We start from the raw sequence: 24504 nt of genomic DNA on the forward strand, positions 1-24504 counted from the left end.
CCCACTATTATGACTTACTTTAAAGTTGTTCTGATACGCAATAACAAATTTATGGGGAAGCTTTGACTGTTGATGTGCCATACCCTTCACATATCTCCCCTCTCTTCTCCAAACAGCCTTTAAATATAGTGCTAGTGAAACAGTCTCTCCCCATCTCTTTTTTTTTTTTTTAATATAGCTTTGGTTTGTTTTTTGTTTGGTTTTAACTTATGCTTTTCTTGATAAAAATAAGAATTTGGGGTTTAGGGTTTTTTGGGGTTTTGGTTTGGTTTTTTTTTTTTTTTTTATAACCAGTCAGGAAAGATCAAGGGTGAAAGGACCTTCTTTCACTCCTTCCAGCAAGCTCCTGCTTGCTGAGGTTCCCCAGCATTTGGATCTTCAACTCCTGCGCAGAAGATCTCCAGCCTGGAGCCCTTTGTCCATTTTCCTGTAGCCAATTCCTTGTGCCAGTGGCAAGGGTTTTCTGGAGGAACCCATGTTTACCAGGTTTCTTACCAAATCTGTTCTCTCTTCACAGCACGCAGCTTTTACTATCTCTAGAGGTGCCTGGGCTGCACGAGACTCTCGGACACAGAGTGCAGACAATGCGTAAGGCTGGGTAGGGAAGGGGCTGGCATCTGGAGGACATTAAAAAGCACACAACAAGATCAAAATTATTTTGGCATTCCCCTCTCAGATAGACATGATCCATCACATTTACAGCACCTTCAGTGTGCACCTGCAATGTGATAGTATCAATGAGAGAGGGGAAAACATTAACTAAACTTTTGGTGGTTTTATATCTTTTATATAATCTTTTCTATCTTTTATATCTTACATCAGCTTTACAGAGTGGATGTATTGCTGGGACAAAGCAGACATCCGATTTCCCTTCCCATTCTCACACCAACAGGCCATCCGTACTTGTGTACAGGAACAGGTCTTTTTTCATTTTATTTAAAAAAAATATATATCACTTGAGAAGCTACCCACTTGACAAGTCTGAGAAATGCTCTGGATAAGCCCTCAATGACAGTCCAAGGCAGTGGAGAGAAACTCTAAGTTTACCTATAGCTGGACAACATTCACTGAGTCTCCTCTGCTCCCTGCCTCCCTCCCTTTCCACCTACTGCTACGGTGACGTTGTATCTGAGACCCCCAAACAAAAGCCAGCTCATTTCACCAAATGCAAAGAAACAAATCACAACACCACTTTCATTTTGGTATTAGCTACATTTCAGCCTCAAACTCCTTTACACTAATCTGCTAATCCTATATAATACTGACTTTCCAAGAAGGGAGATTATGCTAATCAGGATTTCTGAAGGATTTACACGTGATCCTATATTTACTTTTGAACTTTGTCAGAGTGACAAAGGGAATATGTCACCACCGAGCTGCTACTGCATTTTCTCTGGATTACAAGTCAAGCACCAGCGCTGTCCAAATCTATAGCCACCAAAATGTCTCTCTCGCAGGCAAGCCAACATATTTAGGATCATCTTTTCCCTGCAGATGAAAGGGTAACTGCAACCATCTACTGGGAGTTTCTGAAAAGCACAAACCTTAGTACCTCCACCCAGTAATGCTTCTATCACACCTGTGATTTAAAGATCTTTCAACTTTCCAAATCAAATGTATGACCTAGATCAGAAAAGGGATGTTCATGTCTTCAAGAAGCATCAAAACAAAATCAGTAAATTCAAGAAGTACTAAACATATTGACTGGAGGAAAGACCCACAAAACACACAGAAATGAAGCATCACAAAGCTATCCAAAAAGCAGCAGAAAAGCACATCTAAGATGTGAAACCGGAAGAATCTCATTTTATTTTAAATTGACTAACAATTTCATGTGATGAATTGTACTACATATTTTTCAGCATGTGGTATGCTGTGTTACATTTAATGGAAGGCCTCTACTTTTATTTTAAGCTAGGGCTTTAAACTGAATGACCACATACAATGTGCAAAGAAGGGCAACGAGGGTTGCCCTTCTCTGCCCTTTGTCCAGAGAAGGGCAACGAGGCTGGTGAGGGGTCTGGAGAACAAGTCTTATGAGGAGCAGCCGGCTTAAAATCTATACGAGGGAGATTGCAAGTTTGCAACAGTCCTTGAGTTTCCGCGTGTCGACATAATCAGGAACATGATGCTGCATCATTACCCAGATGGAGAATGTTCTGTTTTAAAGTCAGCCGAAGCATCAGTGTGTTTATGGGATCCCTGAGAAACTACAAGTGAAGTTTGTACCCCCAGTAAAATCCCGCAGTAGCCAATCCTTCCCTTCTCCAGGGCTGCCCAACAAATCTTTGCTCATTCCCTTTCAGAAGGCAGCAGCCTTGCCAGCTTGGATGCCATCTCCCTGCCCGGCAGATGTGTATCAGAGCTGTGTTGGAGCTGCCTGGCTTCAGAGCAAGCCAGCAGCCTGCAGAAAAGGCAAGACTATGTGTGTCCTGGGCCTTAGGGACCTCGACAAGAGCCATGGGCCGCCGAGCACTTTGTGAGCAGTTTCAGGTTCATGTGATCGGATTCCACGACACCCACAGACTCACTGGAAAAAAACTGCAGATGCAAAAAAATATTACTGTGTGTGCCTAATCTACTGCAGAAAAGGAATAACTGCAACTGAGGTGTAAACTGACTGTGCATATTTAATTTCTAGAAAAGACTAAAAAGAAAAATCAAAGTAATATAGGATTTCTTTCTAAATTTAAAGCAAGGATCCATGCAAGGGGTTTACCTTGTGTTGTTACTGATTTGCATTCCAATTGTGCAGAACAGACTTTAGGATAAAAGTACAAAAGATACTCTGCACCATACTCACGTGGCCATCTTGGGGCAAGTCCACATCGCCTCATTCCAGATATACAGGGACATACTTCATCCACAGATGCACTTTTGCAAAAAAATATTAAGTTTCTTCACAAAAGGAGGAAAACATTAAACATAATATGAGTTCACAACTTGTCTCTTCCCAATTGCTCGGTATAGTGAGCTCAGCACCATGAGGAATTCCTTCAGAAGTGAAAATTATTTCCAAGTACTATTTTTTACCCATCCAGTGACTCCGACACAGACACAGAGCTGTTGACATGTTTCTTTTAAAAACTACAAAACAGGAAAGGTCTGTAGCTTCAAATTTTGAATTTGCCATTGCTAAATTTAAACCCGTCGGCCTTGTTACAGATTATTACATAAACCCAGCTGCTTATTGCTCTGCACGATAGTTACTTTTGACCTAACTAGGCTTAAAGCACATTTCTTGGCCCCACTTTCTGCTGCCAGCCTGAAAGGAAGCAAATACCCAAGCAGAGAGGATTAAAGGAGATACAGGAATACTTGAGAACAGAGAATAACAGGCCACAGATTTGCTGCTTCCCTGTACCATATTATTGTATCACTTTATTCCGAGATGGATATATCAGGTGAGGGATATTTGGTCACACAAGGGCATGGGCTCTATCTGCAAGCCACCTTCATAATAACGGCAGTGCTGCTGAGTACTGTTACAGATAGGTTTAAAGAAAGCTCCCACTTGCCTGCTCAGAAGAGGCACTAGACAGAAAAGCAAAGGCTCACAGCACCACAGATTTATTTACAACAGACTACAGACAGGCAGAGCAGTGGGCAACAGAAAATGAAAAACAAGGATAAACTCCATTCCACAAAATGTTAACTAACCTCCCATCAGCAACCAAGGAGATAACTGAGGGAAGACACAGAAGGGAATTTCAGAAATTCAGGTGATGATTTTTTTTCTCTCTACACAGCTATTTTGGCAGCCCAAAAGATGAACAGATTTGATACTCTCTATGTAGCCCTGACATAGACATAGCAGACCCTGTAGCTACTTCTACATTCTCTCTTTCCCCCAGTATCAAAAGAATCAGTCACAGTCAGAATCCATCCAGTGTTGGTTTAGGTTTATGTGCACTCAGATGCACTAATGTATTTTGACACAAACTGGTATTTTGTGGAATCATATTTTTTTCCTTTACATTCATCTACTAAACATGCCTCCTGTACTCAGGGAAGTATTACATTACAATGTACTTGCAACCAATATAGCGGAGGAGGGAGCATCACTGACCAAAGTCCATTAATTTATTTTACCTGCAGATTTATTGTAAAACCTGTGAAGCATTGAATAAACATGTCCACTAGATAGGTGCAACATCAGGATCCCAATATTCCTTGAGCCAGGCCAAACCAAAACTGAAACACACACAAATCCTAAGAAACTGGTGATAAACTCAGTTGTGGTGAAGTAGCTTAATTAAGCCATTTTAAAAAGACACATTTGGGGTTGATTTCTTTTTGTTTTGTTTGTTTGTTTTGTTTTCATTCTCCCATGTGCATTATAGATGCTTGCAGGAAGTACAGAACTGAGTAGATTGCGGTATGCCAAGACATAATGCCAGTGGGGAGCAGAAACACCCAATCCAAGTTATCAAAGGACAAAAATCCACAATCCTGGTTGGTCAAAAACCAGCTGCTCCCTGAAAACAGGTACCTGTGTACTGGTGTCTGGCAAAGCTATCTTGAATCACCACTCAGCAAATCTCTAGTGCACATGCCTGGCAGTGCTGAAATTACTTGACCTCTCATTTTTACTTCTGTCCAACATTATGCAATCTTTTTGCTACTGCAGTAATGAGGGCAGCTCCCTTCCCACTTCCATCTTCAGAAAGCATGAAAGTCACATCACACTGAGGTGCCAGTTCCTTCACTGTTTCCCGCAGGACCCTAGAAAAACTGAAAGGGAAGGGAGAGAAGAACAGAACATGTTAGCAGCCGCTTTCTGGTCTGAGAACTTTGTATTTATCTATTAGCAAGGAACCGTAACCTCAGCCAACATCTTCCACTGGTTCTCCACAGCACCCCTTTCTGTTTGTTTTTCCTCCTATTCATGAAAGAGCCAAGTTTCTGTACACAATCAGATTTTAATTCCTGTTTCTCCACTTTAATTTTGTTCAGCATGATGCCAGACACCCCCTTTGCCTTTAGAGATCATGGAGGAGGCTCTCTTCTCCCAACTCAAAAGCTAATGCATCTACTTCTAGGCCTTGCTCACAAAACGTTTACCCAACTCCAAAAACTCAACACAGGCTTCCATCTGGGACACCCAGATCCTGCAGAAATCCCCCAAAACATTGGAAAATAAATATTAGAAGAGTAAGTTCACTCAACAGCCCAGAGAAAAGAGCCTCCCAGTGATAACTGGACTTGACTTTGCAATTTTTGATCCCTTGGCTAGGCAAGGGAAATGACAGGATGCAGAGAAATACGTAGATCTTTATCCTCTCTCTCATTTTTTATCATCTCGCGGAAAGCTGGTACAGCTTGGTACGTTTTCACAGTGGAAATGTGCAAACAGCAAAGGGAAGTGGTACCAAGGTACTCACTGTGGATGGAGCTTGTACAAAGTCCCATCTACTCCAACGGTGATTTGCAAGTGCTCCACACCTCGGTTTTCTCTCTTCTTCTCTACAATAGCCGCCAGTCCTGCCCCACAGAGCTGGGCGGCTCTTTTTGAAACAGCTCCACACACCTCTTTCACAATGATGCTGTCTTCACACGTGCTGTCCAGGCCGAGCTGCTGCAGAATTCGCCGGACCTGGAGGAGGGCGAGCCGGTCACTGCGCAGAGGGAAACACATGCAGGAGAAAGGCATTAGGGGAAGCTTCAGCAGGCATGCAAATTAAAGTCTTACAGCTGAGACTCTGCCATGATTCAAATGAAATGGGACCACTTCTCCAAATCTAACACTCTGCAATTGTTTCAAGGCAGATTCCAGCCTGAATTCAGATTGAAAACTTGCTCCTGGCATGCCCTTTGCTATGTTAGACTGTATTTCCAGAAGGCACAAACAGTAGTTATTCACCTAACTCCCAAAGTCATGAGGGAGCCGAGCCAGATCAGCCACCTGACTGTGTTATTTTTGATCTCAAGGCTGAGACACTACTTTCCAAAGTTTTCAACAGTAGAAAGGATTTCAGATAGCCTGGAAGACCATTGCAATCATGCACAGATATGTAGGTAAGCACATATTCATGGAGTATTCATATATCACTGACTTTTTATTTTTTAAGTAAGTACTATTTCAAGTCCTACAAGAAACACGCCGAGTATAGTCATGCTTGAGGGTTAAGGCATCCAAGATAACGCAGCTGTGTGGACAGGAAATTATAACTCATATAATTACAGAATAATTCCGGAACTCCCCCAGTTCCTCGTTTTTGGCTTTTATCCTGGGGATGGGGGGAGGTGCGCAGAGAAAACTATAACTGACTTCTTGAAGGAAAGGGCTCCACACACTTGCAGAAGATTATTTTCTAGAGGTCCCAGAAGACCTTAAGGATTTAAACCATGTAAATCTAACAACTTTACCTCTCAATCTGAGACAGGAATTTTGTTTCAAATATGCCTCTTTTCCTGAGTGATTCCGAAATCTGTCCTCTGAACAGCAGTCCTTGTTTGGTTAAGTCAATCAAAATTTGCCTTACTATTTCACCTAGGTACATTCCACTGGTCATTTTTTCATACCTGTTATGTTATAGAAGAAAAAAAAAGTGCTTTTAAAGAGATGGCATGTTAGCTCTGATTAACATGAATGGTATGTACATGCCCTATCAACTCTCAAAAAAGCATAAAAGCTTGCAGAGCAATAGCCATTGAACTCCATCTTTCAACCATCAAAATCTGTTGCAGTGACTTCAAGTGCAAACATTAATTACAACATATCTACCTATGTTAAAAGGTAACAGAACTAGAAAAAAACCTTGCAATATTAAACAGAACATAGTGTTAAAGCCAGAGTCCACACTGAAGCAAAACATTTCCCTGTCTCCCCCATGCATTCACCAGTGAGTCATATGTAATCAATGATGTCTTTACCAAACAAAGAACGGTCAGGTTCAGTTTATCCTCTTGCATGACTTGTATTTAACCTTTGAAAAAACACTCCAAGAGGAGGAACACAGCAAGGCCTACACTTTGCAGGGAAATCTTAAGAGCTGCACTGTTTGGTAAGGTGAAAACAGTGCTGTGGTAACAGAAACAATGTACATCTTTGGGTTTTTTCTGGATATCTGCATTACTTACCATGCAACAAATGAAATGTAATATTAAAATTTCCTTTCTGATTATTCATTCATTAAGCACGTTTTAAAAAGCAGCCAGTGTGTCTCGAAGACTGACTTCATCAGGCTCTTAGCATCAGGACCATCACATTTACCTCTGTTTCCCTGGGTTTAGTGAGCCTTCATCTACTTCTTTATCATATTGTGTTCTGATGTTGTCAATGCAGCCATTGTCACCAAATCCTCCCCATTCTGTATTAATGCACATTTTTCCTTCATTCCCTTCCACTATTTCTATGTTTTTCATGTCCTCCATGTAGCACACATTGCTACCCGTTCCTAGGAGGAAAGAAACGACAAGGCTTCAGCCAGAAAAGTGAAGTAGCAGCTGAAACACATGGAAGATGATTGCAGCAATCATCTTAAAAGCTCTCTTCTCCATATCCCAAATTTCAAAGATCTCTCCATATCTTACAGAAGCAAGTGCTAGCCAGTAATGCTGAGTGCTGTAATTTATCACAACAGAATGTTACCAAATAAAATGGGTCCTGCGCAGAAAATTCCCAGCCCAGAGGAATGAAGACTGACTGTTACAGGTCAGAAATGACTTTGCAATCGTTGGCAAGCACTGATCAGTCATTGCTGCCAGTCTGGTTGTAATGCACCACAAATCATCTTGCATGACAGCATGCTCCCAAAAGGAAACACTGCCAAGAGCCTAGCAGCCAGTCAAGCAGCTACCAAGTCTGAAATGAGTTGGTGAACAGAGCCTCAATCACTTGCAACATGGGTTACATTAACTGATAGAAGGAACAGTTCTCCAAACAAAATGAGATAGCTGGTGCACTTAGCCAGCCAGAAGAGTCTATTTTCCAACTGGAGCTTCAGATCTTACATGCTTAGATGTATTTCTGGCTGAAAACTTGGAGAGACCTACTGGGGGAATCATCTAGAAAGCCTAGAAAGAATTCATTCAGATTTTTAAAAATATTTTCTTGTTCGAAGGCCTATGACCTGGCTACACAGTAAATATCAATACACTTGTCAAAACAAGGATTCATGCTCTATCGACTGTTCTCATATTCTTTTACCATGCATACACTTGTTCAGAACCATCAGAGATAGGATCAAAAGTCCAACAGATTCAGGATCCTATCTGCTACAGGTGTTATTATGTTCTCTGTTGAATACCATACAAATCTGCCAAGAACCCCAAGTGACTAGTAACACCATGCATCACCCTCAAATAAAAGATGTTGTTTTACAAATTCCAAAATAGGGTGTGAAGCCTAGCACCTGCGTACATGCTTTCTTCTTATAGTGGTCACTTGAATATCACTGTACCTGCGATAAGGCCAATCTCACAGTTTGGATCCTCATATCCGCATGTCATCATTGTCCCAACGGTGTCATTCACCACTGCTACAATGTCCAAGTCAAACTCCTAAAACACAAGTCACAATCAGTAGTGAGGTCCTGGAGGAAGAGGGAGGGTGCATTAAATACACCAAGAAGAGCAGAAAAGAATAGCTCACATTTCTTCTCCTGATAGCCTCTCTCAGCATATCAACAACATCTTCCCCCTCACAGTCTGTTGCCTTGAAACCTTTTGTCCATCCCACAAGCGTTCCCTGAAACAGAAGAGGAAGAAAATCGTAAGTGAAGATAGAGAGAAGACTATGTTCCAAACATCAATCTTTTCTTGTCTCCAACCTCCCCCCCTTTTTTTTAAATAATGTAATTCCCTGGACAGGTTACTGTGAGTGTCTAGTGCAGAGTGTGTGCACATGTATCTTTGTTACTCAGCTGCTGACGGTAGTGACTCCAGGTTTACTCAGCTACTTATCAAGACACTGCCAACTCAGTACCCTCTTACGCTCTCATTTGGAAAACCTTCTCATCTCACCTCCTGTGCACGTAGCCATTGCATTATCTGTGGGGGAAAGACTGTAAAAAATACTTTTGCTGTAAATAAATAAACACCCAACAAACATTAATGAACATCTACTGTTAATTTTTGGCTCATTTACTGAAGGACACTTGGTATGATCCCACTACTCCAGGCAACACTGATTTGTTTCTTTTTGGACAGTGACCTGGCCTGACAGAAGTAGATTTCCAGGTTACATCAAGTAATTAGCCTTCCGCTTGATAACTGGCTCTGAACTGTCTGTCCAAATAAGAAAAAAAAAGAGGGCAACTGGGAGAAAAGCTGCTCTTAATAAAACCCTCAAGTTCTAGCAACAGTAAAAGACCAAACACACAGGGCAACATACTGTGGGACCCTGACACTATGAGGGTCCCCTGTGTCTCACTCAGTTTGCCACCACTGCTGTGGAATTTGTTTCCTCATCATTTTTCAAGACCTAAATAATATGCTGTAGGTTTGGAAGGCATGTTGAGTGGTCTCCCCACAAATAGCCAAGTCCTACTGCTATACTGTCAACTGTGTTCTGAAAATTGCGACAGAGAAGACTAGCTTCTAGACTTAGAAGCTATGGTGAAACCCACCAGGACATAAAAACATTCAGTAAAATAGCAGTCTCTCATTTCCCCACTATCCTACATATTTGACTAGAATTAAGTAGCACAACCTCCCCTGCCCCTCTTTGGAAATGCATCAAAATAATTGAGAATTATTTCTTCCTGAATTTGATTTTTTTTATTCTATTTTTTTCTTACGTCAGATCCGGAAAGATGAAGATATTTATCTGCCAAAAAGCCAACCCTTCCAAGCTGAACAAAGCAAGGTCAGTTCTGCCCACTGACACTCAACAAAAAGAAACTAACGTAGTGCAGAAGCTATGCAGTCAGAGCTGTGCAACACAGTTAGGAAAACACTCTGGGATTGTAGCTGAGCAAGTAGAAGGAGGCATCTGTTATCTCTTGCCATTGAAGAGTTAAGGCAGCATAAGAGATTCCTGGGCTATTAAAAATATGTAGTCATTTTGCTATCATAAGGGCTTAATCTTTATACAATAAAAGCAAGTAACATCCATCTCTTATCAGATACAAGAGGTGAAAGTTCTACTTCCCATATGCATATAGGATGATAACTTTCTCATGAAACACAACTAATTTGCACAGAAGAGTAATAACATCCCCATAAAACAGGTGAAATATTCTCTCCAAAGACTAATTTGCACGCATATATATATATATATATATATATCTCTTTTCAACCTTGTAAAGTCCTACTTGGAAGAAAACATTTAGAAGAATAGCTTTTTGCTTGTAATCTCCAAACCAACAAGTCACCCTCACCCAAAATGATGTCATTTACCAAGCAGTTGCACAGCTGCCATTTGACCCATTCTGTGTTGCAGTTCTCACCTTGTCAATACTGGCTTGCCTGCATGGGAAGGAGAAGGTGAAGCCCAGAGGCAGTCGAGCACCTTTAATCCCCATATACTCCAGAAAGTCTGCTATGCACTGGACAATATGGTCAAAGAGCTGGAAGGAAAGAAAAAGCATATAAATCTCACAGTAATCCCATGCAATGGGCCTTGGCTGGATCAACTAAACATTCATTAGAGGTTACCTCTTCCCCCGTCCCTTGCATGATCTCCAAAGGAATGGCAAAGATTTTGTTATACATTTGCACTGATCTTCTTCTCCCGCTTCTGATTTTGACCAGCAGAACCCTGAAATTTGTCCCACCAAGATCAAGGGCAAGGAACTTTCCTTTCTCTGTAAGAGAAGAAAAGTATTCCATTTTGGTGCTTCTCGTAGCATGTTTGCCAGTCAGAATGGCACTCTCTGCCACACATCCCCAGGAAACTTCATCTGTGCCAATGACAGCATGCTGCTCCCTATGGCATTTATCCCATCAGCATGCTAGCATGGCACTGAAGGTCCAGCTAGATAACATCGCAGGAAGCACTGGTTTGCCAACATAAATCACCTTGGCATTTGCCAGAATAATTAGCATATTTCCCCCAGAAAACAGACAAGCAACTTTCCTGAACCACCTCCAGGTGATCAGGAAATGACTTCACCTGTTCCATCTGGTGTCCCACAGACATATGTGGGTAACATCTTCACTGTGGCACTGGCTTGCGTCTCTCGCTTTAGCCCGTATTCCAGCTCGGTCCTCATTTTGTTCTTAACTTCTCTGAGGGTCTCCAGGGACAGCAGAAATGGTGCGAGAGCAGCATCGATTTGCTTGCGCTGAGCGGCCAGCCTGTATGCCACCGCTGTGACCATGGCAGCCCCCTTCCCACTGCCGCTCACAGAGAGGAGGAACCGAACATCACAGTTTGGGACCAGCCTTCTCACCACCTTGTGCAGACGTTTGGCATATCTACAGGAACAGAGAGTTTCTTTAGACTCTCACAGGCATTTCATGCATGGTTTACTTCACATACACTTCCAATACATGCACACATCCAACAGCACAAATGCTGAAGCACAGTCAAGAGGAGCACAAGGTCAGAAACCGGTCTAGGAGATAGGTACAATGATCCTGATTTCTGGCTATTCTGCAGAACATGTACACTTATAGGAACATGAAGACAAGTGTCAATGTCAAGGGAGAGGGACACTGGAGAAAAGCCAGGCAACAGTGGAGAGTCACAATCACAAACAGAGGGTGAGAGTCTCCATCTGGAATCAGACTTCCATCCAGTTTGGGAGAAATGTTTGGGAAAGTTTCCAGTTTGGGAAAGCATAGGTTCAAAAATGGGGCGGAGAAAGAAAGAAAGAAAAGAAAAAACCCACAGTGAACTGCAAGTGCCCTGGAGGCTCAGGAGTCACTTGAGGAATCAATTGCTCTTCCCCAGACACCATTATCCCATGTGTCATGTTGTTCCCACCCGACCCTAAGTTCTAAAGCTCCTGAGACAGCTTTGCAATAATTAAGCCAGTTTGATCCTCCGCACTCCACCAGATCTCACCCTAACCCTGCAGCAAAACCAGCAGTTGTCTGAAAAGCCATACATATATGCAGATGGAGACTCTCTGCAACATCAACATGTGGCCAGCAATTACCAAATCTTCTTTAGTTACTTACTGGGGGTGGGTTTTATAGAGTCCCCCATCAATCCCAACAGTGGTTCGCATCCTTAACAGTTTTTTATTCTCTCTCAGTCGGGTCAGTATGGCTGCTAAGGTGGCAGCACAGAGGTTGGCTGAACGGAAGGAAACGATGGTGCAGACATGCTGAACAGCAATGCAGTCCTCTTCAGAGGGAAACAGGTTCAGCTCTGTAAGGATCTCTTTTGTGTTGCTCAGACCTTCCTTATATCTACCCCAAAACAAAGGAACGCATCATCTAATGCAAGGATATTACGGCAGCACATAAATCAATATCTTCACGTTGGCTCAAAAAAAAATGAGAGAAGACCAGGGCACAACCTATCAGGCAGCATCATAATTGGTTCCCATAAACCAGTAATGTCTTTTCTGCACTATTCCCAAAAGTACCCAGGGGAGAGACCAGACTTTTGAGAGGCTGCTTCCTGGGGTTCAGTTTTTGGTGAGACATACCAATTAGCTAGCCAAGAAGAAAACAGGATAAAATATTTAGTCCATAGAAGGAGAGCACAGGAATAGATGTACAGCTTCACCCAATACAACAAAGAAAATTATTTCTGGAGTAACAATGAGGACCAGGATTCCTCTTCAAAACACGAGAATCTGTCAGTTTTGCATGTAGTCATCCATTAGCTGATCCAGAGTCTGTACTACATCTCCTCAACCCCAGTATTCCCACATCACAGAAGCTGAAAACTACAACAATTGTCCTATGTGCTCAGGTCTCTGAAGAGGTTATTTAAACAATCTGCATCTGTGATGATTAACAATACATTTGCTACTGTGGTACTTTGCTAAAACTTTATCTTCCACCAATTCCTATTTACAGAAAGATCAACTTTTCTCCTAGGCAAAAGCAAAATCAAGTTGAACAGTTCAGGATTGTTCCCAGTACTCACAGATTATAATTACATGTTAATTATCACTGCCGTGCTTGTGAAAGACTAACAGCCACTCTCAAAGAGCATATTGCAGGTTCTTACTTTTCCATTGCAGACACATGTTTTATTTCGATCTTGCCCTTAGTAAGCAGAGCTGTTGACACTTTCCCATTGAAGAGTAGACCTTCCTTTGTCATTTTTAGGAGAATGAGTCTTACAAGTTCCCCCAAATACAGGCTGCTGATCATCTTCTCAAACCTGGAATGGGACACAGGAAGGATTACAGGTGTTCACCAGCTAGCCAGAGCTATGGAAAGTTCAAGTGTGAGCATCTTATGTTCTTATGCAGGTTGATCACATTTAAGCATGAACAAAAGGGATTTGGGAGCTAAGTTGTAGATGGAATGCCATCCTGAGGTCCTGGGACCCAGCAACAGCTCCTCAAGATAAGCGAGTGATTAAAGAGAATTTTCAAAAGACCTGCAAGCATCTCACCAAGTAGAAGCAGTTTTGATGAACCAGGCTTTAAATATGCCCTTTGTTTACCTTCCTCCTCCTTCTTTACCCCTCTACAGCATCATACCAGAGCAACCACCTATTTTTAACAACGCATTAGCAACTGCAGCAGCAATCCCTTGGCCTGTGAGGCAAGGGAGATGTGAAAGGTACCCACCCTTCCCAGAAGGGAAAGATCTGGATAAAGACAAGACCAGGATTCAAGTCAACTCAGGTTCACTCAACCCAATCCCTGTTCCAAAGGGGCTCCTAGCATACGCTGGAAATGCACTCATAAAACTCAGATTGCCAAGGCAAATCAGCCAGGGAATCACTTACAATTGTTTTCCAGGATTGAGAGATCCCAGATCGAGCTCCCGATCAAATTCTGTGCGGAGGTCGTCCAAAGCACCATCATCTCCAAAGGCACCCCACTCTGTGTTAATGCACATCCTCCCTTCATCACCTTCCACCAGATCGATGTGCCTCATTTCCTCCATGTAGCACGCGTTGGTGCCAGTCCCTGTGCATAGATAAATTACCTGTTTGTCCCAGGTTTGCTTTTTGTTTGTTTTAAGTCCACATAGAATCATAGAATCATTAAGGTTGGAAGGGACCTCTAAGATCATTGAGTCCAACCGTCAACCCACCACCACCATGTCCACTAAACCATGTCCCTAAGTGCCGCATCTACACGTCTTTTAAATACTTCCAGGGATGGTGACTCAACCACTTCCCTGGGCAGCCTGTTCCGATGCTTCACAACCCTTTCGGTGAAGAAATTTTTCCTCATGTCCAATCTAAACCTCCCTGGCGCATGTTTGGGAATAAGCCAATATATTGTCTTTGGAAGAAAATACAAATACATAACCCTGTGGTACAGGATGCTAATATCAAGCCACTTGCACTTGTTAAATAATCATTTCACAGTGAGTGAAAGTATTAGAAATTAATCTAAGGCTTGACTTATTTAAAAACATTTTTTCTTTTTCAAATATACTTCTATGTGCCTTAAAAAAGCCACTATGGTGCACAAAGTGGAGACATTGTAGAAAGTGTAGCTGATCCTAACTACCAGACGTGAGAGGAATTCAGCTTTCTCTGGACAGACAGACAGTAATTTTCTATAGAGTCAGCAGAAAAGTTTAGTATGCTGGTCACAACTGAACCCAGACAAAACGGGGACTGTGGTATTCGATGGCAATGTGATCAGCATAAAACCAGCTGCTTTACAGAAGGCAGCCAGGCTTGAAAATCTGACCATTGTCTTTTCTATTTTCTTCCTGCTCTTTCCTGTACTGGGACACTCCCTTCTAGTCCAGATTTGTTAGGATTAAACAAATGGGGGGGGGGGGGGAACTATTTAGTGAACAGAAAAAAATTACCAATTATGAGTCCAACTTCACAGCGCTGGTCATCATATCCGCAAGTCATCATAGTTCCCACAGTGTCATTGACCAGTGCCAAAACATCGATGTCTATGTCCTAATAGGATAAAGATGGGTGATTAACAGAAAAAAAGCTTAGAAAGCCCATGTGTTAAAGCAACAGCATGCAAACATACTCCAGGGTCGTACTTTGAAGGCCTGGTTCAGGAAAGCTCTTCAGTTGAAAGACACACTACTTCCTTTTATAACACTATACCCACAACCCTGTAAAGTAACAAACATTTCTGAATTCTCAAGTGCTTGGCCAGCCAGGACCATGGTCGTATGATCTGTTTTTCCCCAATCCAACCTCATTTGCCAGAAAAGCAACATCTTATTGGTTTGAATTTTATGATATGCTAGCACCCATGTATCTGTCCTTATGCACTGCATTCTGGTAGCTTGCTCATGCTAGGATAAGGATAATGTCCTACCCCCTGAACAGATCCCAACAAATGGGACAGAAAATATACATACATAAATGTAACTATTCAACACAAGGAGGTGCACCAATATCATACCCAAGTAAAAAGCCTTTCCATCGGAGCTGTGCAGTTTTTCTTTCACACTGAGGTAACTTGATAAAGTATAATCAAAGTTATCAAAGAATTCTTGTAACTCAGATGCCAACGCTAGCAGGGGGTCAGACTTCACCCAGGAAGTCTCAGGTCCTTTGTTCCTGCTAAATACAGCAAGACTGATGCAGAGAAAGAAGTGAACCAAAACCAAGGTTGGATTTTTACCATGTGAGAAAACAGGAATTTCCTCTTTACTACAAAGATGTCAAGATATGGAAAGATGTTTTTTATTTCTTCGATGATGTTACCAATAGCGCCGAACATGAAAAACGAGGCTTTCCAAAATATTAAAACATAATGTTATTCAAAGATATACACTAGTTCAAGGACAGCTTTAATCACGTCTTACTGCTGACCTTAATTACCATCAATCACTCCATCCCACAGATTGAAGTGGATGGGCAAGCCCTGGTAGAATTAGGTGTGACAATTTGAGATGATAGCTTCCCCCTCCCAACCTTCACCCCACAAGCCAGGCTCTGAAACACAGTGTGTATCCACATCTTACCAAATAGGTTCACAACAGGCTCCCTTTAGCTCAGACAGACAGTGGGGCCATACTGGTCCACTGGCACAGCCAGCCTGGTTTATCAGTGTGCAGTTGCCATCACTGTTAGACTGACGCAGGGCAGCCTGAGTTGCAGCTGCATGTCCCCTTCCACGGCTTCAGCTCCGAGGGGGAGACAGATCTACTAGATATACAGCCATGTTGGACATTTGTCAGACATCCTTCAAGAACAGCCAGTAACAACTCCCAGAACAACCCACACACAAAGAGCTGATCTCCCAGGAAGACAACCTGGGGCCACTCAGGTTCACCTCCTGCAGGTACAAAACTTGCCTTATGCTTCTGGAGGGCCTTGCGCAGAGCACTGACCACATCTGTGTCTTGAACTCCTCGGACTTTGAAGTGTTTTGTCCAGGCAAGAAGAACCCCCTGCAAAGTAACAGTCCAGTGACTCAAAAGCTCCAACTTTAGCATACAAACCTGCCACAAAAACAGCCAAGATCAAAGTCTGTGGAGAAGCCCACTATGTCTCTCCACACATTAAAATGCGGGACAAAATAAGTCACAGCAGAACATCTCACCTTGGGGTGCCTGTCAGCATAAACACAACTAAACAGGTACAGTAATAAAGTCCCAATCCTGCAGATGCATCTCCCTGTGCTTTGTTTAAAGCATGTGTGGCTTCAAACTAATAGCATTAAGCACAAAGCATTTGCAGGACTGGGACCCAAAGCACAGATCCCTAGAAATAAAAGAGAGACTAGAATAAGAGGCCACAAAATAATTGCAACCAGCCCTTCATTTCCCCATGCAGCCTCTCAAACAGCTCAGCTACAGGTCTTTCCTATTTAGAATCAACTGTAAAAAAGAAATTGAATGAGAGTGATTAAAAAAGAAACATGCTTCAGGACACAAAAGTATGTGTTTTACAGTCTAACAGTCTTCACACAAGGGCACAAGGTTACTATGGAATTGGGTACTGAATAAGAAAAAGAATAGCTTTAAAGATCATGTTGCCTTGATATCAGAAATTATTTTTTGAATAGTAGTCGTCTAGTTAAATGCTAATGGTCATCCATGCCTTCTTCAGAGCGCTATGTAAAAATGACCCCACGAAAAGGCCGCAGGATAACACTCCCATGCAATAGCTTCTCCATGTTCTGCAAGGAGCTAGGCTTGCCAACAATATTTCTTTTTGTATCTTACCTCTTCCAATTTGGTCTGTTTGCATGGAAAAGAAAATGTAAAGCCAAGAGGTAACTTCTTATGCTTCAGGTTTTTGGTCTCCATGAAGTCTAACAGACACTCAGCAACATAATCAAAGAGCTGCATGAGAAAGGAGAGGAAAGAGTCAGGCTGTGTCCGGCAGGCATGTGCTCAAGCACAGCACCATCACAGAAGACCCTGCATGCCCTACCTCGGCTCCATTCCCCTGTATGACCTCCTTAGGTGTGGGGTAAAACTTGCTCTCCAGCTGGCTGCTCTGCTTCCCATCATCAAACACCTTCACCTGGTGGGCACGAAACTGGGAGCCACCCAGGTCAACAGCAAGGAAGTCACCCTTCTCTGCAACACAAGTGGGCAACTGTCACCAGTGATGGCCGAGAAGCATGGCCCAGATGCCATGCTGAAGGCCACAGCCCAGGGCCCCTGCCTCACCACGGCCACAGGCTCTCCTGCCCCATCATGCCAGGTCCTTATCCCATAGGCCTGGGAGCATCACCAGGGAGGCTGAGATCTGGCAACCCTAAGCAAGGGTATGAGGTCCCTCCTGTTAGCTTGCTATGCGGCAGCTAATTTAATTTTTATTTAGCAGTCTGGTTTTGCCCACCCTGCTCCTTCCACAGCAGCATGTTTTCAAGTTGCAGAGGGATAAGCTTTTCAGCAAGAGAGGCCCAAAGCAACTGCGAAGCCAACCAGAGCACTCAGGGGCTGCAAAACCATACACCTGAAGTGTGGGGAAATGGGAGTTTGAGAGCATTACCTACATCCAATAAAGAATGCAGGATTTGCAGCCTCATGTTAAGATTTGGCCCTACTGCAGAAGCCAACTTCCAAGTGGGGCAAGACTAATTTGCCACTCAAAGTCAACCAACACAAGCATTTCCAAATGCCTTTAGGTGTTTCTGTAAAAGTACCATTCTGTTTCTCAGTCAGCAGCACTCTTAGCTCAAACACGTTCTTCTCTAGCAGGAGACCTCAGATGGAAGGACAGTTTGGCCTCACTGCTACAATAAAGCTATTATCTATTCATCCGACACAGAGGAGAAGGTAAATGCAGTGGTATGTGTGTAGCCTTGCGTGATCTTTGTCCCACAGTCCAAACACCTGACTAAATTTTGTCAAATTTGGCCCTGAAAGGGAAGGAAGCAGGAAATTCTACCTGAAATATCTACCATGGTCAGATATCACAAAGGTGAGGAGGCAAACTGGGTTACTCAGTAAACTGTGACATTAGTCAGACCACGAATCCCTTAGTGATTAAAAACTGATGATGCTCCATATGGGTCATTTCAGGTAGCAACACTGATGGCATTGAAAAATCTGAAAGTTCGTTGCTACTGCAAATAGGAAAATCCAGCCAAGCTCGAGGTGTTTAAACTTGCTAGAAGTTTTGTCTGGAAACAAAATAACCAATACGGATTTTGCAAGAGAGCAAAAATAGAAAAATCAATGTGATACTTAAAATAGGCAGTGTGTCAATAAGACATAGCCCAGCTTGACTCTGCAGCACGTCCTTGACACAGCGGAAAGGTCATACAGGCCAGGAGAGCATTGTCCAAAGCTGGCCTTGCAGAACATGAAGTCTTGCAACAGCGATGACACTACATGCAATTTTCCAAGTCTCCTGACCTCAGGGTCTCCCTGCTATTTCAGGACAGGGTCAGTGCCATGTGAGACCTCAGAACCAGTGACGGTCACAGAGATAGCAAGGGTTAAGCTAATATTTCTTTTTCTTTGATGAAGGTAGCAGCAAAGAGAAGAGTGCCCAGTTCCAGCTGGGCAGTTGGAGGGGATTGTATGTAATTTTTCTCAGACATCCCTCATTTCAACGGACTAGCCTCCAAATGTTCCCTTTACGCCATTAAAGTTGTTATTTCTCATTTAATTGTAGGAAAATTACCTTCAGAGGGAATAAAGTCCTGTGGAAATGAGGTACAAAGCAAACATTTCTCTTAAGTTTTCTGCATGAACAGCTGTTACACACTGAGTCCTGACCTAGGCCAGACACAGAGTCCTGTACAAATTGAGACACTTGGTTAAGCCTGGGAAAAACATCATTTTCTGTCAGCCTGCACTGCTGGGAGCCAGCTGAGCCAAGAGAGTTATTTTGGATGTGCACACTTCTCTGAACAAGACAGGCTTTTAGATCCTACTTTATCTCACATCCTCCCAGAGGACACCACTGCACTCTCCCCGTCTCTGTTTAAGTCTCAGGGGCAACTGGAAACAAGGATCCAGCTGCAGCAGCAGAGCAGGCTATTTCCTGGCAGACCCGATCCAGAAGCAGATTTTCCCAATGCAGAAGGCAAGGAAGGGCAGGAGGGGATCACTTTTTGGGGCAATAGAGAAAGCACTGCAGAGTTTGCTGTCAGAAGCCAGGAGGGGATCACAGCTCCGAGAACACAATGTTGCTGCCACTTTGCAGCATCCTGTCTTCCCTGTAGCTCCATGAACACCAGGGCCACAGCATTGCCCACATCCCCACACGTGCAGCACACTGCACTGCAGGGTCTGAGCTGTAGAGGCTGCCCTTGTCATGTCCAGCCAGAGCTCCTGCAGCAAGGCCTGCACTAGGTACAGCCACACTTGCAGATGAAAGAGGCTGTTTTCTGAGCACTTACTAGGTCCTTTCCTCAAAAAAGCAGCACTAGGTCAAAATCCACCTGGTGCAGGGAAAAAACTCTCTGTCAGCACTCCCCCAAGCTGTTGTCTCCTCAATACACACCTGCTTTCTCAACATGAGATAGACAGTAACCCGAAGTCACTGCCTGTCCCGTGTTTTTGCTGTGCTGTCCTTGAGTACTGGCAGCAATCCATCATCTTCCTAAACCAGCACTCTTGTGATGGAGCAGGGGGAACTCACCTGAGCCATCGGGAAGCGAGCGCACAAATGACGGCAGCATTTTTACTGTTGCCGTGGGGTTCGTGTCTCTCCCCAGGCCCTTTACCATCTCTGCCTGGAAGCGAGCCATCACATCCAGCAAGACATCGTCGGAGAGACGCATGTGATACAGGTACCTGTCAACCTGGAAAGATGAAAGATGTTACTCGGGAGACATGCAGGCTCCTCAGTGCTCAGCAGCTGGCTGGGATGAGCACTGCTTTCACGCTACAGAAGGACTGTCCTATGTGTACTTGGGAGGCTTCCTGCAAGCAGAGAAAATGCAGGAACTTCCTAGCCACTTGTGCTGGTTTTCTAGCCATGCATGAAGGATCTGAAAATCCTGAACTCCAGTTCCAGCAATACCCCTGCATATTGCTGGACAAGAATGACTTTGCTCATTCCCACCCGCCTGATGAACATAAGGCTAAACAGACCCTAAGGAGACACAAGAATTAGTTTCACATATGTAACAGACTGAAGGTGTGCATACCACCTACGCAAACCCCACTTGATTCTACAAGTTCATTTCATTTTTGACCTCAGCACCTAAATTCCCATGATCATCAGTGCAAGCAAGCTCCAGGACATCATCAGAACATTTACTCTTATAAAAACTTTGTTTTGAAAATGTTTAATGCAGCCTTGGTGAATTACTATCAAAAAGTTAGTCATCTTTTCCGATGGCTCAGTAACTTGCCAAAGTACATAAACCCATGAGACTTGGTTGAGACCCCAACAAGCTGGTTTTACATGTATAGGAGGAGCGGATGGTGTAATGAACTAGAACTGCAAAGCATCTCGACCTGGTGAGAATTTGACCTCTCCGAGTCAGGTCCAGAAAATGCCGTCAGTACCCAAGCATGTCAGGCACAACCTGAAAACATCTATTCAGCTACTGCTTCACTCCACAGACAATTAACTTTGTTGGCATGCCAGGCTGGAGCTCAAAGCCTGTTTCTCACCCCAGCTCTGCCCTCCATTCTCTTGCAATTCTAGGATTACATCTAAAACACATTTTTGGGTGCAGTCAATATCCTTTCTTAAGTGTCTATAACTCGCAGCATACAATCGAAATAAAAGATAGTCGAATTAAAAGGGAATCAAAAGCATCTATGAAGTAGCAGACACTCATTCAGATAAACTGGTAGAGAAGCCAACCAGTGTTTCTGTACAGCTTCAGTGGGGCAAAACTTAAGGTTTTCTTCTTCAGGACCACACTATGCTTGGACTGACATTTACCTGCAGGGCTGGATACACGGCTGTAAGGTGACCTAGAAACTACATAGCTGCGTACAATGAAGGATTAACGCAGCAAAAGAATAATCTGTCAGCATCCAAATGCTTTTCCACTGGGGAGCCAGATTTTGGTGCTGTATGAACAAACACGATGCAGACATAATATTTCTGTGCTCCAAACAGCTGGATGTCCCCTGGAGGGTAATCCATGTTAACATCCTACTCCCCATGACATGAGGCTCAGGGCCAGAGATGGTGGGCAGGGGAGAGAGGCGGGACAGCTTCCAACACTTCACTACTATGCACACTCTTGCACTATGGGCTACGTTGCAGCGTTGCTTTATCTGTTCAGTCAGTCCCATTTACACAGGGAGGTCTGGAGAGTTGGGAGACCATGCACAAAACAAGTCCCACTGGCAACAAGGCAGGATTTAAAAGGTAGCACTGTTTAAACAGAGGAGAAGGCAGGTTGTAGATAAATTTGCCTCTTCTGTAATCTGGACTGGCCACCTATATTAATGAGGCACAAACCAATTGCCTATTCACAGTTCCATTTTAAACTGATGGTCAGCAACGACCCACCTGAGAGAGCCAGGACCCTGAAAGTAACTCTAGCACTTACCTAACAGCAAGATACACACACAGAGGAGAAAGTCTTAAGCTACAAGATGCGATTGGCAAGGAGCAGCAGCTGCCTTTGGATACAACTATACTTTGAAAAGGTCTTTATTTAGATCTTTCTTTGTAGCCCTGGTTTGCAGAAGCACTTGATTTCCTCCAAGGCTTGAGGCCCCATCACTATGTAGGATCCACCATCTCAGCCCAAGCACCAGCACTGCTTTTTTGGGCACACACACACAAAAAAAATAGAAAATACAATGACTGGAGACATACAGCACTCTCACATAGACCCAAATAACCTTGTGACAGAAGTCACTCTGGAAAAAAAACTAAACAGTAATAAAAATGACCACATCTCTGTTTGCAGAGGACAGACACTAGCTCCCTGCTCCCCACAGAAATTGCATTCCCCACGCTGTTTACCTACAACCACAGGAGACAGTCCTCTCAGAAGACTGATAAGATAAGGCAGAGCCCAGGAAAGCCTGTTGACTCTCTAGCCTGATTTACAACCAGAGCAAGGGCCTGCTCACATACCATTTGCTTGTAAACACAGGAATGGACAGGCCATGCAACATCAAACTCTGTCTTGCTGCCTCCCTCCCACCGCACAAGGACAGTCATTGTTTTTAAGTGTCTTGCCTCAATTATGGAAATAGCACTGTTTTCATGGCAGGGAGGCTCTTGTTCTTGCCACCAAAGAGCAAATAAGCCTGGGGAGGGAGAGGTGGGAAGGCATTCTTTCTTTCTAATTAGGGAGAAATCACCTCCGCTCCATACAGCCTACCCAGGCCTTCTCAAAAGACATCTTTAAAGAGCACGTTTTCTTGCCTTCAGGCAGGGCTAGTTTGCACCTAGCAGAAAGATTTAATTTTTTTAATGGCTTTGCCAGAACCCCTCTGCCCCCTCCTCTCCACCACTGCCCTCACTTCAGGGAAGTCCTTCCTCAACTACACTCTAGATGTTTTTCTGAAGAGCCAACTCCATCCAAGCACTGCTCCACAAGGTCTCTCCCTTTCTTAGTAAAAAGTAGGAAGAAATAGTGGTGTCTAGATGAGAGATCTTAGATCAGATCCTCACACAAGGAAAGGGCATTCTGATCGTATTAAACCCTGGGGATAAAAGGGCTATGACTGAGAGACAGAGTCAGAGACATCTGACTGTTGAGATACCAGGACCTCTCTTGGAATGCTTCTCTTCAAGGCAGAATTAGTGGAACAAGCCCCGCTAAGAACAAGCCACTCCATGTTTAAGCAAGGGCACAGAGAAGACAAGCCAGGGTCGCTCGCTTTACTGATGAGTTCAGTGGTGCAGGCAGATCTACCCACCAGGACCTTAGATCTCCCGCACTGCCACGCATCTGCAGACAGTCCCACCTCCAGCCGGCTGGAAAACAAGAGGACAGAGCCTGGCAGCAATGGCCACCAGAAAGCACTCAATGAAGACGCCAGGAGAACAGAGGACCGGCAGGGGACATGTCTAGAAACCAGAGGACCTCTGACCCAAGAAGCTCACTGGTCCCACGTAGTCTTACGATAGAGAGCCAAAAACCCATTACAGCATGGCAGTGAAAGTAGATTAGGGAAGAGCAACCATTAGGCAGCTCACTCGCAGTACTGATGGCTTCAGATCTGGGCCATCTTGAGCTTTTCCAACTGTAATTAAAGGTCACATCTATACACATCAGAGTGATCAGCCAGGTTTGGACAACCAGAGAGGAGGCACAGGCACTTCTCCCACACCAACACTGGTTGGAACTGTCTCCTGAGTCCCAGAAGACCTGGCCCAAAGACCCCAGTTTTCCCTACCCCTGCTACAATGTGAGTGACTCTGATTCCTACTCAACTTTAGAAATCCTGTCCTTCACACTACACTTGCAAAGCAATTCAGCAAGAAGTTCCTTTCTGCCCTCTGGAATACACTACACCATGCCAGATAAAGTTTAAGCACCAGTTTTTCTTACTGAAGATCATTTGCTCCATTACTGGAAAAGAACTTATAACTGCGCAGGGAAAAGCACTAACCAGACCTATTTCCACACTCCTCAGATGGTTTAGGGTCCAAATATTTCTTATCCCATTTGGCTGTATGGCTTTAGTAGATAACGCCATTATCTAGTCCGCATTACATACTGCAGACCTCACAGTATCTGAGTAACACAGTTCTCAAAACAGGAATCGGCTAACGCTGCATCTTACCTTTTTTATTTGATCCTCTTTTAGCTTTGTGAAATGGAAAGCTAGCAAGTGGACGGCAAACATTTTCTTGAAGCGGATGGACGAGTCAGTAGTGACAGAGCTGCTGTAACTCCAAAGCGACAGGTCTTTATTCACGAAGCTGGAGCTAGAGGAACTTCAGCTGAGGCATTTCCCCCAGGGTGAGATAGTGGAGTTCCTGGGAAATTGAGTCCAGAAATAAATCCATCCAGTGTGATCAGTTCAATGATTAAACTTCTGTCTCTTTGCATCACCCCCTCCCATCAACCCAAAGTCCCTCCCTCCCCAGCTACACACTTCATTGTGCCAGAGCAGGCACCTGGAGAGCTGCCAAGCTGA

At 43.7% G+C, this 24504-nt stretch overlaps 1 protein-coding gene across 1 annotated transcript; it reads right to left on the reverse strand.

The window, feature by feature from the left end:
• Positions 1-4059: 4059 nt before the first annotated feature.
• On the reverse strand, positions 4060-24210 carry HKDC1 (hexokinase domain containing 1). The gene is made up of 18 exons (XM_009325802.1): positions 24148-24210; positions 20072-20234; positions 17402-17550; positions 17191-17310; positions 16318-16413; positions 14857-14956; positions 13811-13994; positions 13079-13234; positions 12073-12306; positions 11060-11364; positions 10603-10751; positions 10395-10514; positions 8597-8692; positions 8406-8505; positions 7217-7400; positions 6370-6525; positions 5385-5618; positions 4060-4734 (listed from the first exon to the last, which is right to left on the reverse strand). The coding sequence occupies exons 1-18, from the start codon at positions 24208-24210 to the stop codon at positions 4590-4592; spliced, it is 2754 nt and encodes a 917-aa protein (XP_009324077.1). The 3' UTR covers positions 4060-4589.
• Between the last annotated feature and the right edge of the window lie 294 nt (positions 24211-24504).

The sequence above is a fragment of the Pygoscelis adeliae genome, unplaced genomic scaffold (genome assembly GCF_000699105.1).
Source record: "Pygoscelis adeliae isolate BGI_AS28 unplaced genomic scaffold, ASM69910v1 Scaffold4, whole genome shotgun sequence".
In the NCBI taxonomy this organism is placed as follows: Eukaryota; Metazoa; Chordata; class Aves; order Sphenisciformes; family Spheniscidae; genus Pygoscelis; species Pygoscelis adeliae.

Coding starts and splice junctions, on each gene's coding strand:
- HKDC1 (XM_009325802.1), bottom strand. CDS start 24,210: ATGTTTGCCGTCCACTTGCTAGCTTTCCATTTCACAAAGCTAAAAGAG. Junction 20,235..24,147: donor AAGAGGATCAAATAAAAAAG/GTAAGATGCAGC, acceptor TCATCTTTCCAG/GTTGACAGGTACCTGTATCA. Junction 11,365..12,072: donor CTCTATAAAACCCACCCCCA/GTAAGTAACTAA, acceptor CTGTTCCTGTAG/ATATGCCAAACGTCTGCACA.